The following is a 14,632-nucleotide window of genomic DNA, read 5'->3' on the forward strand; positions in this document are numbered from 1 at the left end:
CGCCAATTAGCTGAAACACCCTGATGTTCATAAGGATCATTTGCATATATCCCATGTGCCTCTGATACAAGAGGTTTGGGAGGTCACTCAGTGGAAGTTCTAGCTTTGCTGGAGTTTTCATTTTGTTTTTACTGATTGGTTTTTCAGTGATCTTCTCACTCATTGTTATAGTCTGCAAACTTAAAATGACGTGTCCCACCAAATTCTTTAATCCTGAGTAATAAAGCTAACAGTTCAATTATGTTTAACCATTATATTGTTGTTAATGGGACGCTGTAAGCAACACGCAAAAGAAAATACCAAACAACTTTGACTTTCCACTTTTCCCGTTAGGGGTTGCCACAGCAGAATTCCGGTCAACTCGTGATTGGCAGTGGATTTTTACGGTGCCGAGTTGCCAGCCCGACGCCCAACCTTCAGCGAAGGCACGCCCATTCATGTTCACACCTGCCTGCATGTCTTTAACGTCACTCGACCACAGGGAGGACATGCAGACTCCACACAGAAGGCGCTCCAGCTCAGAATCGAACTGGAGAACCTCTTGCTGTGAGACGACAACACCAACCGCTACACCACAGCAGCTTACCAGGGGGAGGGTGCACCATTCCTGCATGCCTCTCAAGTGTACCTCATTACGAGGAACGTACCTCATTTGGGGTCTTAAAAAGTTCATGTTCCTCGAAGTTCCACATTGAAAGGGTCTGCAACACATTCAGTGTTGAGATTTTTTTCAAATGAAATCCATGGTAAATAGAAATAAATCATATTAATCTATTAAAAGATCTCCTTTATAAGTAAAACCAGCATATTTTAACCATCCTATGACCTTCCTAGCTGAAGTTGCTAGTAAGCCATTAGTACATGTTCCACATTATGAGGGCTAGTGTTCCTCATTTTGGAGATGGAAGGTTGAGAGCTATGCATTCCTGTAAGTACTGCAATACCAGGTTGATGCGTGGAATGGACGGAGCAAGCCTCTATTCCATCTCCCTGTCCCAAAAATCAATTTAATATATGGTCCCCAGATAAGGGACAAATCAGATATTAAACTTATAAGGACAGACACTACACTTAATCTTAGCCAAAAAGCCGAGAAGCGGGAATACCGCACAACAGTAAGCCGTAAATTACAGAGAGTAGTATTGTTAATATTACTCCACCAGCCGACTTCCTACAACTTTCCACTAAAAAGCCGCCAGGAAAAGTGCGTGACGCTAAGAGCGTTCACAGACGGAGTCACGTGACGCGAGGACGTAATTACAGCTTTTCATCTAATGGGAACTGGCCAGTACTGGGCCAAGACTCCCTCCCTAGGACTAGGCGTGATCGTCATCATTATCCCTGCATTACGGAGCCGTTTCTGTAGTTGTGATCGTTTTGTTGTGGAGCTATCTAGCTCTCCGTGCCTCTCGGGGGCACCATTGTTCCCGATGAGCCATGGCTGCCGTTTACTTACGATTGGCACTTTGGGCTCTGGCAGTGCCCACAGCTTTGCTTCTCAGCACTCCTGCTGCCGGTGAGTACCAGCCCTTGGTTAAGGTTTGCAAGTTTTCAGAGATTGAGGGGGGCTGGGTGCATGGTTCCATTGTGGCTTTTCCATAGCAAAAAAGACTGTTTCCAGGTAGCGACTAATTGGCAATATTTTGTTTTATTTTCGTGATTTGTCAAGCACGCAAACCTTTCTAGGCTTGTTACACTAATTGTTTATGTTTTAGCCATATAATTGCAGTCTTGCCATTCAGATTTTGTCCTCGCTTACAGACATATTTTCACATCATCAGAAGTTGATTTTTTTGAGAGGGAGGGGGGGTGTATGATCAAGTTGGCAGTCAGTGAGGGCTCTGCGGTACTGTAGCCAGTAAGGGCATCGGGTGTGAAGAGCATCTAGTCTCCTCTTTGCTTTCATCAGAAAACGGATGCAAGCTGTTGTGGTCATGGAAGTAACTAATTCTGATATTGTGGTTCCAAAAGGATCATAAGGCCGTTCAGACACTATACCGAGTAGTATGAAATTATATATGTGGCCATTTGTGAATATTGGAGTGACCTGGAATTATATGGCTTGAGTTTTATTAGGTGTGATTATTACAGCACTGCTCTTTATGGCATAATGTATTAATACTGGAAATCGTATGCTGTGCAATTCATCCTTCCCGTTGTGTGTAAACGGATCACAAATTTACTTTCTTTGCTTTTGTTTTGTGCAAATGGGATAGAAAATGCGTAGTGCCTTCAGCAAAAACTCGTATCGGAGGAGCAGGCACTTTCTGCTGCCATTCCTTAAAAAGTGTATTTAACTAGGGCTAGTTCCTGTTTAGGTGTACAAACATGCGTTTTGCTGGTTGAGTTCAAGATGCATTATTTGTTAATGTTCACATTGGGGAATTTAATGGCTGAGTGTAATGTACGTTATTTGTTAATGTTAACATTTGGAAACGTGCACTTAAAATGTTCTATAAAGATGTTCAGTGGAGGTTTTCTATTTGTTGTGATATTATGGGTCGCTACCATGATCTGCAGTTTCTGTTAACAAATTTTAAGGTATTTGTTGCTGTTTTTCTTAAGTGGCATAAAATAAAGGTGTATATATAGAAATTCTACAGTTTGTGAACTGGGCTAGATTCAGTCAATCAAGACAAGATGCTTGTTGGATAAATTAAGCTAGTCAAGTTTGTCAGCTAGTGTTTTGTGGTCTTTTTTTGTATCAAATCACAGTATAACTGAATGTTAAATTATTGGTAGGGCAAATATGTACAGGTGTGTTTGTGCTGTATGTTATGTTAGAAATAATTTATTAACAAAACATTTTTTGTTTCTGTTATTTGCAATGGAATGATGTGCGTGTCGTAGATATGGAAAGACAAATCTGAAATGTGCTTTAAAGCAGTGGGGAAAATCATCCTTTTCCCATGCTAGAATCTTTGCCATGCAATGTGGCAGTTGTCCACCAAAGCTTATTTGTGTGAGTTACGCTTTCTTTTTAGAGAAGGGTGCCCTGATTGTTTTTCTCATTCACAATCAGATCTACTCCAGTTCTGGAATTGCTCTGTTGTTTTGCTCTATTTTAGTTCAGGCTTTAGTTATAGGTATTTCAGGAAAATAGTTTTAGTTTTCTAGTAAATTAAATTGTCCGGTTTGACAGGCCATTTTTCATTGGAGGCAAAAGCAGAAAAGCTGTAATATAATGCCAAAAAGCTAAAAGTAAGTATTGTGACATATCCAAGGATGAGATTGGAAAGGGTAAAGAGGGAAGTCCTTTGTGGTCCCATTGCTGTGGAAGTAACTGGTCAGCACTGTATCATACATAGTTGAATGCAGAATAAAAGTTCCAAGTCCCATGCATTTGTGGAGACCAGAAATATTGAACTTAGACCATGATAAAAGTTGATAATTGCTTAACCTGCCGAATCTAGTTTATTTCCCTATGAATAGGATAAGCTGAAAAGTCATAGTTGCTATGCACTACAGTGACTGTTTTGTATTTGTCACGTAAAGTTTTGATTACTGTTTTTGACTTTTTAATGTTTATTTTATTTGTATCCTTGTAAAGAAACTGTCATGGAGTTCTATATTAATCATTCACACAGCTGAGGCATCTGTTCTTGCATTGAGACTGGATTGTGTTTTTTTTTTTTTTTTTTTTTATATCACTTGTTTCTTCTTGTTATTAATGTCTTCATAGTTAACATTACTGCTGTCATCACTCCTGGATGTAAGCACATATTAGACTGTGAGTGTGCTTTATTGTTTTGATACAGCTTTTGATGGAAGTAGTTTATCTCTTGGAAGAATGTGCAGTATAATACATGTGGCATAAAGGTTAAGGTCTTCATCTCACAGATATAAGGTACATGGTTTGATTCTGAACATTATTGGCTAGACTTGTAATTGTCAGCAGAATGGTGGTCTAATATTTGCTTCTTTGTCTTACAGACTGAGTGTAATAATTTTATTTAATTTATATTTTTCTTACAAAGAGTGATGCCTTTGTAACACTGCATTTGAAGCAGTAGTAGAATGAAATTAATTCTGTATGCTGGATGAAGTCACATGACTGAAAGGAAAAAAATTGCACTGATTTTTTGTAGTTAGAACAACACTCCCTTCAAAAAAGCACAAATTAAGTTTTCTGCAGCTTGCTCATTAAAAATTTAGCCATTAACAGTCCCTGTGAGATTGTATTTTTCAGGCAGTTTATGCGGGACAGCCACTTTTTCTATTAAAGCTGAAAGGCAGTAGTCATATTTTTGTTTCTGTGTGCCTTGCTCTGGACCAAGCCGCCGTTACCTGTTCTTATTCTTTTGTATTTTTTTTCATAAACCTTATTGTGTCTTGAAAGTTATTTATTCAAGTAATCGGAGCCTTTTGTTAGGTTAACCTTGTGGTCTGTAATTTCAGTGTGCCAACATTTTGATGGGTTACATTGCCTTTCCTTTATCAGACATATTTGCATATATTATCCGAGAGAACTTTGCAAGCCTGCTGTAGAACTGAGTGTAATACTGATTTTCAATTTGAGATGTTAAAAAGGCATGCAGATGCAAAATGCATACAGAGCTGTTTAATTTCCGTAATGTTTATTTTAGGATAGAGTTAAATATTTTTTTATGAAACAGTAAGAAAATGTGTTGAATTAGTAATGGAAGTGTATTTCAGGAATTGTATGCAGAATTATAATTTCATTTACAATGTTGAGCGGCGAGCATTCAGAAAGTGTTCCTAGAGCCTGTTGTAGTGTTGAGTGGTTGTTGGTTGACTTAGCTAAAATAGCAGTTCCCCTGACTAAACCAGAGAGTTTACTGTCTGCCTAGCAGACAGTAAGTAGTCCTGTGTAATGCTGAGATCGATATGATGCCCAGTGGTGGAGATGGTCACTCTGGGATATTTCTCAATAACAGCATGGTTCAACTTAATTATTTTCTGGATGATTGGTGCAAATGTGTAAAGACTGACCATAAAAATCAACGTGGCTGGCTAATTCCTGTCAGATCTCTTGTCTTTGCCTGCACATTTGAGGTTCTTGCATTCACTGGAAACAATTCTTAGTTCAGACTGGTTGGTGTCTACTTACACTAGAATATTGTTTGGAGGAATAACCCCCCCCCCCCCCCATGCACACCTTTTTTCTTTTTTAAGTTTTGGGGGTCATTGGGATACTTCAAAATTAAAATAAGTATATAAGTAAAATATACTTCACTGGGTTGAAAATGCATAATTGGGAGTAAACTTGTGCATGTTCTGTGTATAGAATTCAAGGGAAAAAAGTGCTGTATTTAACCCATGCCTTTCCTTGGATTATAATCTTAAATAAGTTACAAGACAACTTTTTTCCTTATTAAAAAAGAACTAAACAATTTCACTGCTTAGCCATTTATGTTTTTTACGTTTTTTGAGACAGAGGGCAGAATACAAGTACCCTAACTTTTTTTGCTTTGGGTCTGGTCTAGACTTATTGTAACATTTTGTAACAAATTAATTGTATTTTTTCATTTTCTAAATTACTTTAAACCAGGTTTTGGATTGTGTTTTCCATGATCTAGTACGTCTTCTCCTGAGAAATCTCTGTAATTGCACAGTTACCCAAAATAAATACGTTGAATAAAGCTATTTGTTCTTGTCCTTGCTTGTGTAATATTTCATGGTATTTTAATGCTATATCTCCTTTCCCTCCTGTATTAGACTCTGATTTTTTGGGGGCTTCTTGTATGATTGATGACTAATTTACTATAAGGAATGCCTCTTGGACTGTTGGGCATATTGTTTTCAAATGTTATTTTGCTATGCAACAGTCCATTTTTTTCCTCATCTTTTTATGTGGTTATTTGTTCTAAGCCTTTTCTGTAAAAGGTCATCTGGCTCAGTGTGTCTGTCTAATTAACAAATGGAAAAAAAGGTAAAGAAGTTCTAAAATGGTTTGAAGACAAAGTAGAATTTACATGTTTAGTTGTGTTTTTATTTCTTGATTTATTATTTGGCACATTTTGATTGGTTGTTCATTTATTGCTAAACTAGTTGAGTAAACATGCATCCTGTTTTCCTTAGTCTATTTAGACTGTTTCGTTTCTGTTTGACATCTTATTTGTTATCAAATATAATTTAGAATATAATGGCAGCTGTAGGGAACTATCACTAAAATATTACCTTCTACATGCACCTTTTGTTGGTTTTTATATCAAAAGTTGTATTTTCCTTCTACATGCACCTTTTGTTGGTTTTTATATCAAAAGTTGTATTTTGTGAATTATTTGGCACCTTTCTAGGACTTTCCCCTCAGCCAGTCCTTAGGCATTCATTTCTTTAATATGTGTTATTAGAGTTCATGGAATTTTGTTTCCTGAACATCCCACCCCTTTTAATAGAATTGTGATTCCCACACCATTCTACGACTTTGTACTATATCCTGACAATAGGTTGCTAATCACCAAAGAAGCAGCATTCCCTTTTATCTTGTTGACCCTCGGGCAGTCCTGCAACAGTCTGTCCTGGTGTAGTGGATTCCACCCTGTATCCTGATAAGTGTTAAAGCCTAGTGTCCATTCTCAGTAACCCACATGTTTGGTACTGTTTGACCATTATGATAGTCCTCTGATTACTTTCAGTAAGAATGGATTAAAATGTGTAATACTGCTTTTGTTAGTGTCCGGGTATTATTTTATCTGTGCCAGAAGCTGTTTAAATTTTGTATGGCGACAAGAAATAGTGAGATACTTTTTTCTTATTGATTGTTGCCAAGTCTTAAAAATGGAACAGAATGTATGTGTTTACCATTCAGGGTAAAGTAATTGGTTTTATAACTTTTATTTGATATTGCATAAACAGATTTTTTGAGAGCATTGTGTGGTCAGATCCAAAAAGTGTGCTGTGTGTTGTGTGTTTTTGCTGTTGGGTAAAATGTTTGCAGAGATCTTGCTAAGTGTGGTTCTAGAGGACTGTCTGGTTGTAACATTTGTTGTATAGAGCTACTTGCATGGCAAGATAACTCATTTTCCTGCTGTGACTATCTGGAACAGATGATTACATACCCCCACCAGCTTTTTTAAGTGGGACTGACTGTTGTATCTGGATTATTTTAGTTTGAATATTTCTGTGGTCTCCAGACTAGAGCAGGTCTTTAGCTTTGTTTTGGTCACTGAACCAAGACAAGGCTAAGTAGTTTCATGTTAAAACCACTTGGTTGCTTTTCATTAGACTGCGTTGTTCCAGTCCTCCCATGATGCACTCATAGTTGGCCTTAGGCATAGGCCAACTAGGCGGCTGCCTAGGGCGCCGCTCTAGTAGGGGCACTTTTCCAGTATTTATTTGGTGTAGGTAGACCAGGATGGGGGCACCGGGTGGTGTGGTGGGGGGTGCCTTGGAGCCCTTTTGCCTAGGGCACCAGGTGACCTAAGGCCGCTCCTGGATGCACTGGTGACTGTGGAACTCTGTAATTTCATGTCTTTAAAAGTCTAGCAACTACATGGCCGTCACAGGCAGTTTCCCATCCATTTGAAGATTTTTTGTGGAGGTGTGGACTTCATATGATCATATATCAGTACTGCATCTCTCACATCATTGGATACACCCTTAATGTTTTCCTAGAAAATCTTTTTAACAAGTACAGTTTTTGTAACTGAATGACTGCTTCTGAAAGATTCTCCTCCCAGTGAATTATGTAGTAAAGGATAAACCTTACTTGTTTGTTACGCTGCACTGGTATAAAAGTAGTCATTAGTGAAAGATGCCAAAGGATGTTAATGATAATGCCATACAGTAATTACAATTCTTGGAGCTTCCACCAGAGGCACAGTGCACTTGCTTTTAACACAGAAGTTTAGAGCCCATGACCTTTAGAAGTGTGAACTTGCACTGTGCAAGTATGAACTGAGAGTAGGTGCAATTTCTTGGAGATGAAACTATGCTTGGAACAAAAACATACTACCACCTCACATACCCAAAGTCCTCCTAGTTAAAACTTGTTCTTGGGGAATTTGAAAGGGTTCACTAAAGGTTATACACTGCTTGCTTGCTTTTGTGCAGTCACCCCAAAACAGCAAAAATGCTTACCAGAGGCCAGTGACCACTAAATTTAAATTTATTAGCCAGTATTGACGGTTGCTAATAAGATTCTGTATTCACACACACTTTTCTGCTGATCTAAATGTTGTAATTCAGATGACGTTTTCTCCTGCACAGGAGTGGATAGTTAATCTTACTGCCTCCGTTAGTTAGCTAGTGGAGTTGTGCTAGTTTTGCCAGCTGTGGAGGGAGCATTTAAAACAGTGGTGTCCAGTCTCGCCTAGTAAGAGGCTGTGAGTTGTGCTTCACCTTTCTGAGATAGGCATGAATCACTTGTATTTTTGGTAATGGCCTGCCTGTATCTGTGCTGCTTCTGACTAAATAGAATGTATCACATACCTTTTATTACAAGGTTTTTTTTTTTTTTTTTTTGGTGTGTACTAGGCTAATGACCACTAGTGCCTTTTTAAGCCTAGCCATGCATCCCAAATCTTTGAGAAGTTCTGATACCATTGATAAGTGCAAGCTAGGGCTTGAGAGACTAAATGCATTTTTGTTAAAATGCATCTTTCATTTTATGCATGCATATTGCCAATATCACATGATCTAAACGTGACCTAATCATACATTATGCATATTTTATTGTATAAGTTTTTTTGAAGGTTGAACTTTTCATTGAATTGGTAGCAGCCCTGGATATGAAGTATTCCTTGCATTGCTTAACTTTTGTAAAAGGATGTTTTCCCAATCAAAATGGGCTACTTTCGTTCATGCTATATTTTCCCACACACTGTTTTCAGACCTTGTTTTTGGGTGCCTGTGAAAGATGTTCGTTGGCTGCTAGATATGCATTTGTAGGGTCTATTCTTTCATCTGAGAAGTAAAGTATTACACCATTTACCTTTGGTGTTTTCATTACTGGACTGGAAGTCTGTGACAGTTAAACACAAGCACACCAAGAAATCTAGTTTTGCAATCTGACATGGTGTATCTGTTTGGGATCTGTCACTCTGTACGACCTTTGAATTTGCCATTTTGGAGCAAGTCAAGGCCAACCTACGAGGTGGGGATTGGGAAACCAAGTTGGAGTATGGGGAGATGTTATGGCAGTTTTAAGTTAAAAGCAATTGCTGTCCTGGGCTTAAATGAGGGCATTTCTATTCTCCCCCTTCTTAAAATTACATCCGGGAAGCTTTAATCGGAAGAATTAAGTACACACAGGTTTTTACATTTTTAAATGTTTTCTAAATGTCGATTTATTTATTTTATTTCTTTAAGCATTTGCAACAGTTAAAGTATGCTAATCGTTTCTACATACTTTTATACACTTGTTAACTGTCAGCCAGAGATTTCCTTGGAGGCTTGTCCTTTTTTTGTGTCCGTGACTACATTCCCAGTTTCTTTGTCTGCATGACCACAGTCATGCAAGTTAAAAAAATAAATAAATAAAGGGACTGTTTTCTGTTTCTGCCTTTACTTTTCAGTTAGATTTCTATAATGCGTTCAACATTTTAAAGTAGAAATGCTGCTGCTCATTTTGTCTTGCATACTTTTTTAATGTGTTCATTTTTCTTGGGCTTGGATCTCTCTGAATTTCAGTTGTCTTCCAGCCACCAGTGCCTTGTTATTGGTCAGCTGCCTTTGCAAATCCCAGTGATGAGCAAGGAACATTTGGTGAGTGGCTATCACCAATGAATGCTGGTATTTTTAGTATGCCCTTGTATGCCCTTAAGATCACAAAGTAAAACTTTACTGAACAACAACATTTCATTTGACCTTGAACCATACTTCTCAACCTCTTGGAGCAAGAAATCTGGACAAAGGTCCCAAAATAGGGACGCTTTTTAAATATTGCTCTTACAAACTTAGAATATTGATAGATTAAGAGGTTTTGTATTAGCATGAGTTTTCTGAAGGGTATGAAGTCTGAAACTGTCTCTCATATTCTGACTTTAACCTTAATAATTTGCCAATGATTTGTCAGAAAACCGCTCTGTTTATGAGGAAACAGACCAAAATTATAAGACAAAAAAATCTGGACATTCTGCGAAAATCTCTACAGTTGGGAAAATCTCTACAGTTGGGAGGTATGCGCTTGAACACATCAGACGCTGCACTGTGTCTAGTGCTTAACTGTTATGTGTGGTGCATACTTATAAACATCGTTAGTACCTCTGTTGTGTATGGCTACAAGGGCTCATTTACTTTACGTGCCTAGAGATAGTCCCTAGCCCCCATCAGAGACCACTCCCACAGAAGGTAAACAAATGAAACTCAGTATGTCATTCTGCCATTAAATGGTTTTGTAACCTTTGTACTTTTGTGATAATACCAGTGTATTTCTATTTCTACAGTTCTTGACAGTAATTTCCTGTTTAAATGTTTCTGTTTCATTATCTAATGTGTAATAGGCAACCTCTAATTTGAATTCCTGGTGTATTTCTTAGAACGATTGTGTTCTGCTCATATAATTTTGTTGCAGCCTTTTGTATGCTTCTTTCTGTTGTTGGATGCCCTCATGAGTGGGCATTCCGTAACCTCCATTAAGTGAATGTTAGCTGAACTCATTTTCCTGCAAAATATTTTGAAAGACAAAATGATCGAAAATTATATTCAGTGTGGCCTTCATGAAAAACTGCACAGCTACTCTTTTTTATATTGTTCTGTAGAAGCTGTTTTACCAAATTGTTTTTCCATGTGAGTTAAAGGTCATGAAACATAATATTAGAGATGATTTAGTTATGGAAACTTTCCTGTGTATTGAAATCGGGAAGATGAGGTTTTAGTAATATGAAGTTTAATCTTAAAAGATTTGCTGGTTAGTTCCTCTACACTTTTAAATGGCAAAACCTTGAAACCCTTTTTCTCATCCTGCAGACATGACACATTGTGGTTGCAACTCATTTGTCAGATACTGACTGTAAACTGATCGTTATCTGTTGTATTCTATTTAAGCAGTAACCCACACCTATGTGTGGGTAATGCTGGATTTGGCCACGGTTGGTGTGGTTTGGTCACGAGGGCGAAGCCCAAGTGGCCAAACAAAAACAACTGTGGGTAAATCCAGCATTACCCACACCCAGAAGTGGGTTATTGCTATTATAAACTGACATTATTTAAGAAAAAAATACTTACTTTTCTTAAATAATGGCATTGTATAATGCCTCTGTGCTGCCCTTCCGCGGCTGTCTGGTATTCTGCAGCAGTTCTGATGTACTGTGCATGCATATGCTTATGCAGTACATCAGAGCCGTTTGTGGAAGCAACGGAGAAAGGAAGATCTCCGTTCCCATTTTTAAAGCTGTCTCGCTATGTTAAATGAGTTTAACATAACGAGATATCTTTAAAAAAAGCAACGGAGAAAGGAAGATCTTCGTTGCTTTTTTTAAGATATCTCGCTATGTTAAACGAGATTACAGCAGCAGAGCTCTTCGTTCTCCGTCGCTGTCAAAAATGCAAAAATAACTGAAGACTTTTATACTAATGAAAAAAGTCCAGGTGACCGGACCTTTTCCATTAGTATAAGTCATGCGCTGACTAATCAGCGTGCACGTTTTGGAATATTAATGGGAGCTCATTGTATAATATAAAGTATTCTGATTGTACTTGACCATCTTTTATATTTCATGTGCAGTACAGAATTCACTGGCTGTTTGTTTGTTTTTTTTTTTTTTTTTTTTTTTTGTTTTTTTTAGTTTTGGTTGTGTCATGGATTAAAAAGTGGTTCCCGTTAACAAACCAAAAAGCATTAATCTGAGAGATGTGGAAATGGACAATTTCTTTCAACTATATCTTCATTCTCGTCCTTTTATATATTTGATTTTGTTAAAATTATAAACTGTGGTTGCTGATACAGAAATTTGTCCTGCTCCTAACCTCTGCAGTCTGTTGCAGAAGGGAGCAGGCAGGGCATACTTCTCCATCAGATTATGGGAATAGAAAGGTGGGACATCTCCTGTAGTGTATCATCTGTTTACATTTTTAAAAAAAAAGGTCTTTTAGTGACAGATTTTCTGAAGGAAAAGGCTATAATATCTCTTGGTAGTAATTGTTACTATTCTGCCTCAGTCTAACATTGGTGGGGGAGTGAGTAAAATTTGAAGTCCTAGTCTCAGGCCTGGAAGATCACATAATCAGTTCATCTTTTATATATGATTTTTAAATTTGACTACATGGGTTCATAGGTAGGTACAAGGCTATTGGCTCTATGGCCTATATAAGCCTAGCCAAAAAATGTACCCTGGCTTTCGCCACCCAGGAAAATTATTTTCCTGTGCCCCTGTCGAGCAGAGCCACAGAAGTGATCCCTGGGATGAATTTCCTATTTTTCCCATCCAATCATCAAGATTTTTCTTGGAGTGCTAATGAGGAGCTCTGTTTGACATAGATAGGTAGTCTGTTCCAGAGTATGGGAACTCTCTGGGACAGGAATCTATCCCTCCAGCATGTTCTGTTTATTGTAGTGACCCCGGTTTAGGTCCCTAGGGCGTGTAGCTCGGAGGGATTGGGATTTCTTTAAGTGGAGCATGTCCAACAGTTCTGGGTTTGACATAGCTTTGTATGTTAGGCAGAGATCGATATGCGATGGAGTAAAGCTGTAGTTTTTTGAGACTGTCTGCATAGGGCATCTGTTTTGAGGCCAGTAATCCTCTTTGTGAAGTATTTCTGTGGTCTTTCCAGTTGTTGATGTCTTTATGAGGTACATACCAGAAGGGGCGTTGTACTCTATAATGGGTCTAATGAGTAGAGGGGAACAATGACCTCTCCATTTTTTTTGGGATGAGAATCCTTTTGTGATGAGATAAGCCACGTAGAAGGATTTCCTGACCACTGTGGCGATGATTATCAAAGGAGAGATTGCTGTCCACCTGTGTCCCAAGGTCTCATCAAATTTTCGGTATTAAGTAGACTACCAGCTGTGTGATAGTTCATGGGTACAGAGTTTTTACCAAAGGGGATGACAATGCACTTTTTGGCATTGAGCTTCAGGCCATGGCTTTGACACCAGGTATCTGTCTCAGTGAGGCCCTTTTGTAGTATGTCCACATCGTTAAGAGTTTCAATTATGGCTCCTAGTTTGCAGTCATCTGCAAACTTTGTTAGCCAAAGACCTTCTGTGCAAGCTAACAGGAGAGGACCCAGGACAGAACCCTGTGGTACTCCACTTGTCACTGGTCTGAAATCAGATTTGGAATCCGCTGCTTTCACAGTGTGGGTTCTGTCCGTGAGCCAGTTGGCAACCCATCTTGTGACATAGGGATTTATATCTAGTTTAGTGAGCTTATCTATAATTCCAGAGTGAGAGATGGTGTCGAAAGCCTTGGCGAGATCTAGATAAGCTGTGTGAACCACTTTACCCTCATCTATGGCTTTGGTGACTGCTTCAAAGAAGTCGATCAGGTTTAGGAGACATGATCTACCTTTTACAAATCCAAACTGGGTAGGGTCCAGAGTTTGGAGATTACCAATGTCTTTGTTTATGAGTTCCACGATGATATGTTCCATGGCCTTGCAGTCCAGGCTCATCAGGCTAATGGGGCGGTAGTTCCCAGGGTCTGTCGTGGCTCCCCTTTGTGGAGTGGGATAACCGTCGTGGTGCACCATTTAGTGGGTACAAAGCCTGAGGAGAGGCTATGATTGAACATGGTACTTGGGGGGTGCCAGTTCATTCTGTAGTTCGTGTAGAACACAGCCTGTGATATTGTCAGGTCCCATGGATGCTGTGTTCTTGGCTTTGGAGAGTGTGTTTTTTACCTCTGCAGCCGTGATTATAGGAACTTTGCATTCGTCCGGTATAGAGATGGGCCCTCTAGGGGGTGAGAGGAGGGTAAAGTTAGCACTGAACCTATCTGCCAGGATGTTGGCAATATCAGTTGGTTCTGTATATTTAGTGCCATTGTGCTGTAACTCGAAGCAGATCTGAGTGTTCCCATTGAGATTATTGACATAGCTATAGAATGCTTTGTGGTTGTCTTTTTAGAGTCGGTGGCAATTTAGTTTTTGTAACTAGCTTTGGAGGATTTTATGAGGGATCTCAGCTTCTTACTGAGGTTGACCAGGGAGATCCTCCAGTCATGAGATTTTACTTTTTTTTTTTTTTTTCAACAATTTCTTTCTTCTGTTGTAGAGTTTGTTTATGGCAGAGGACCACCAGATTGGCTTCCTTTTTTTGGAGGATAACATCTTGGTTCTGTTGAGGATAGCATGATCCATGCACTCGTGTAAGTGCTTATAAAGTGCATTTGTGTAGGATTCAACAGTCATACCTCTATTGTCCGTCTGCATGGGTGTAATGAAGTTTGCCACTTCTGTCTTAAGTACTCAGCACTCTGTAGAAAGAAATTGCACAGCTAGCGACCAATATGTTCAAACACAAAGTGGTGTAAATTGCACAGCTAGCGACCAATATGTTCAAACACAAAGTGGTGTCCTGCTACCCTCATTTGGCAGTCTACTGAAACTCACAGACCCTCCCACTGCCAGTCCATGGGAATGATGGACCAGTCACCTAGGAGTAAAAGGACTGCCCTGCAAACCCACAGACAGGACACTTTCAGTTTTCTACTGCAATAAGAGAAGGATCTCTTGGAAAACTACTCTTCACTCTGCATCTCTTCAGCTGCTGAGCCGTTTTGGT

General features: G+C 38.9%; 1 protein-coding gene and 1 non-coding gene across 2 annotated transcripts in view; one reads left to right on the forward strand and one right to left on the reverse strand.

Annotated features, from left to right (window-relative positions):
- Window positions 1–913: 913 nt before the first annotated feature.
- Window positions 914–1,101, reverse strand: LOC122805076. Its single transcript, XR_006365299.1, has one exon. It is a non-coding gene; the product is annotated as a U2 spliceosomal RNA (small nuclear RNA).
- A 134-nt stretch (window positions 1,102–1,235) lies between these two features.
- The window catches only part of BMPR2 (bone morphogenetic protein receptor type 2), a 1,499,742-nt gene continuing 1,486,345 nt past the window's right edge, over window positions 1,236–14,632 (forward strand). Inside the window, exon 1 of the mRNA XM_044075094.1 lies at window positions 1,236–1,516. Coding sequence (XP_043931029.1) covers window positions 1,438–1,516 — 79 coding nt within the window. The 5' untranslated portion in view covers window positions 1,236–1,437. The remainder of the gene's footprint in view (window positions 1,517–14,632) is intronic.

The sequence above is a fragment of the Protopterus annectens genome, chromosome 6.part0 (genome assembly GCF_019279795.1).
Source record: "Protopterus annectens isolate FY-2018-M chromosome 6.part0, PAN1.0, whole genome shotgun sequence".
NCBI classification, from domain to species: domain Eukaryota; kingdom Metazoa; phylum Chordata; order Ceratodontiformes; family Protopteridae; genus Protopterus; species Protopterus annectens.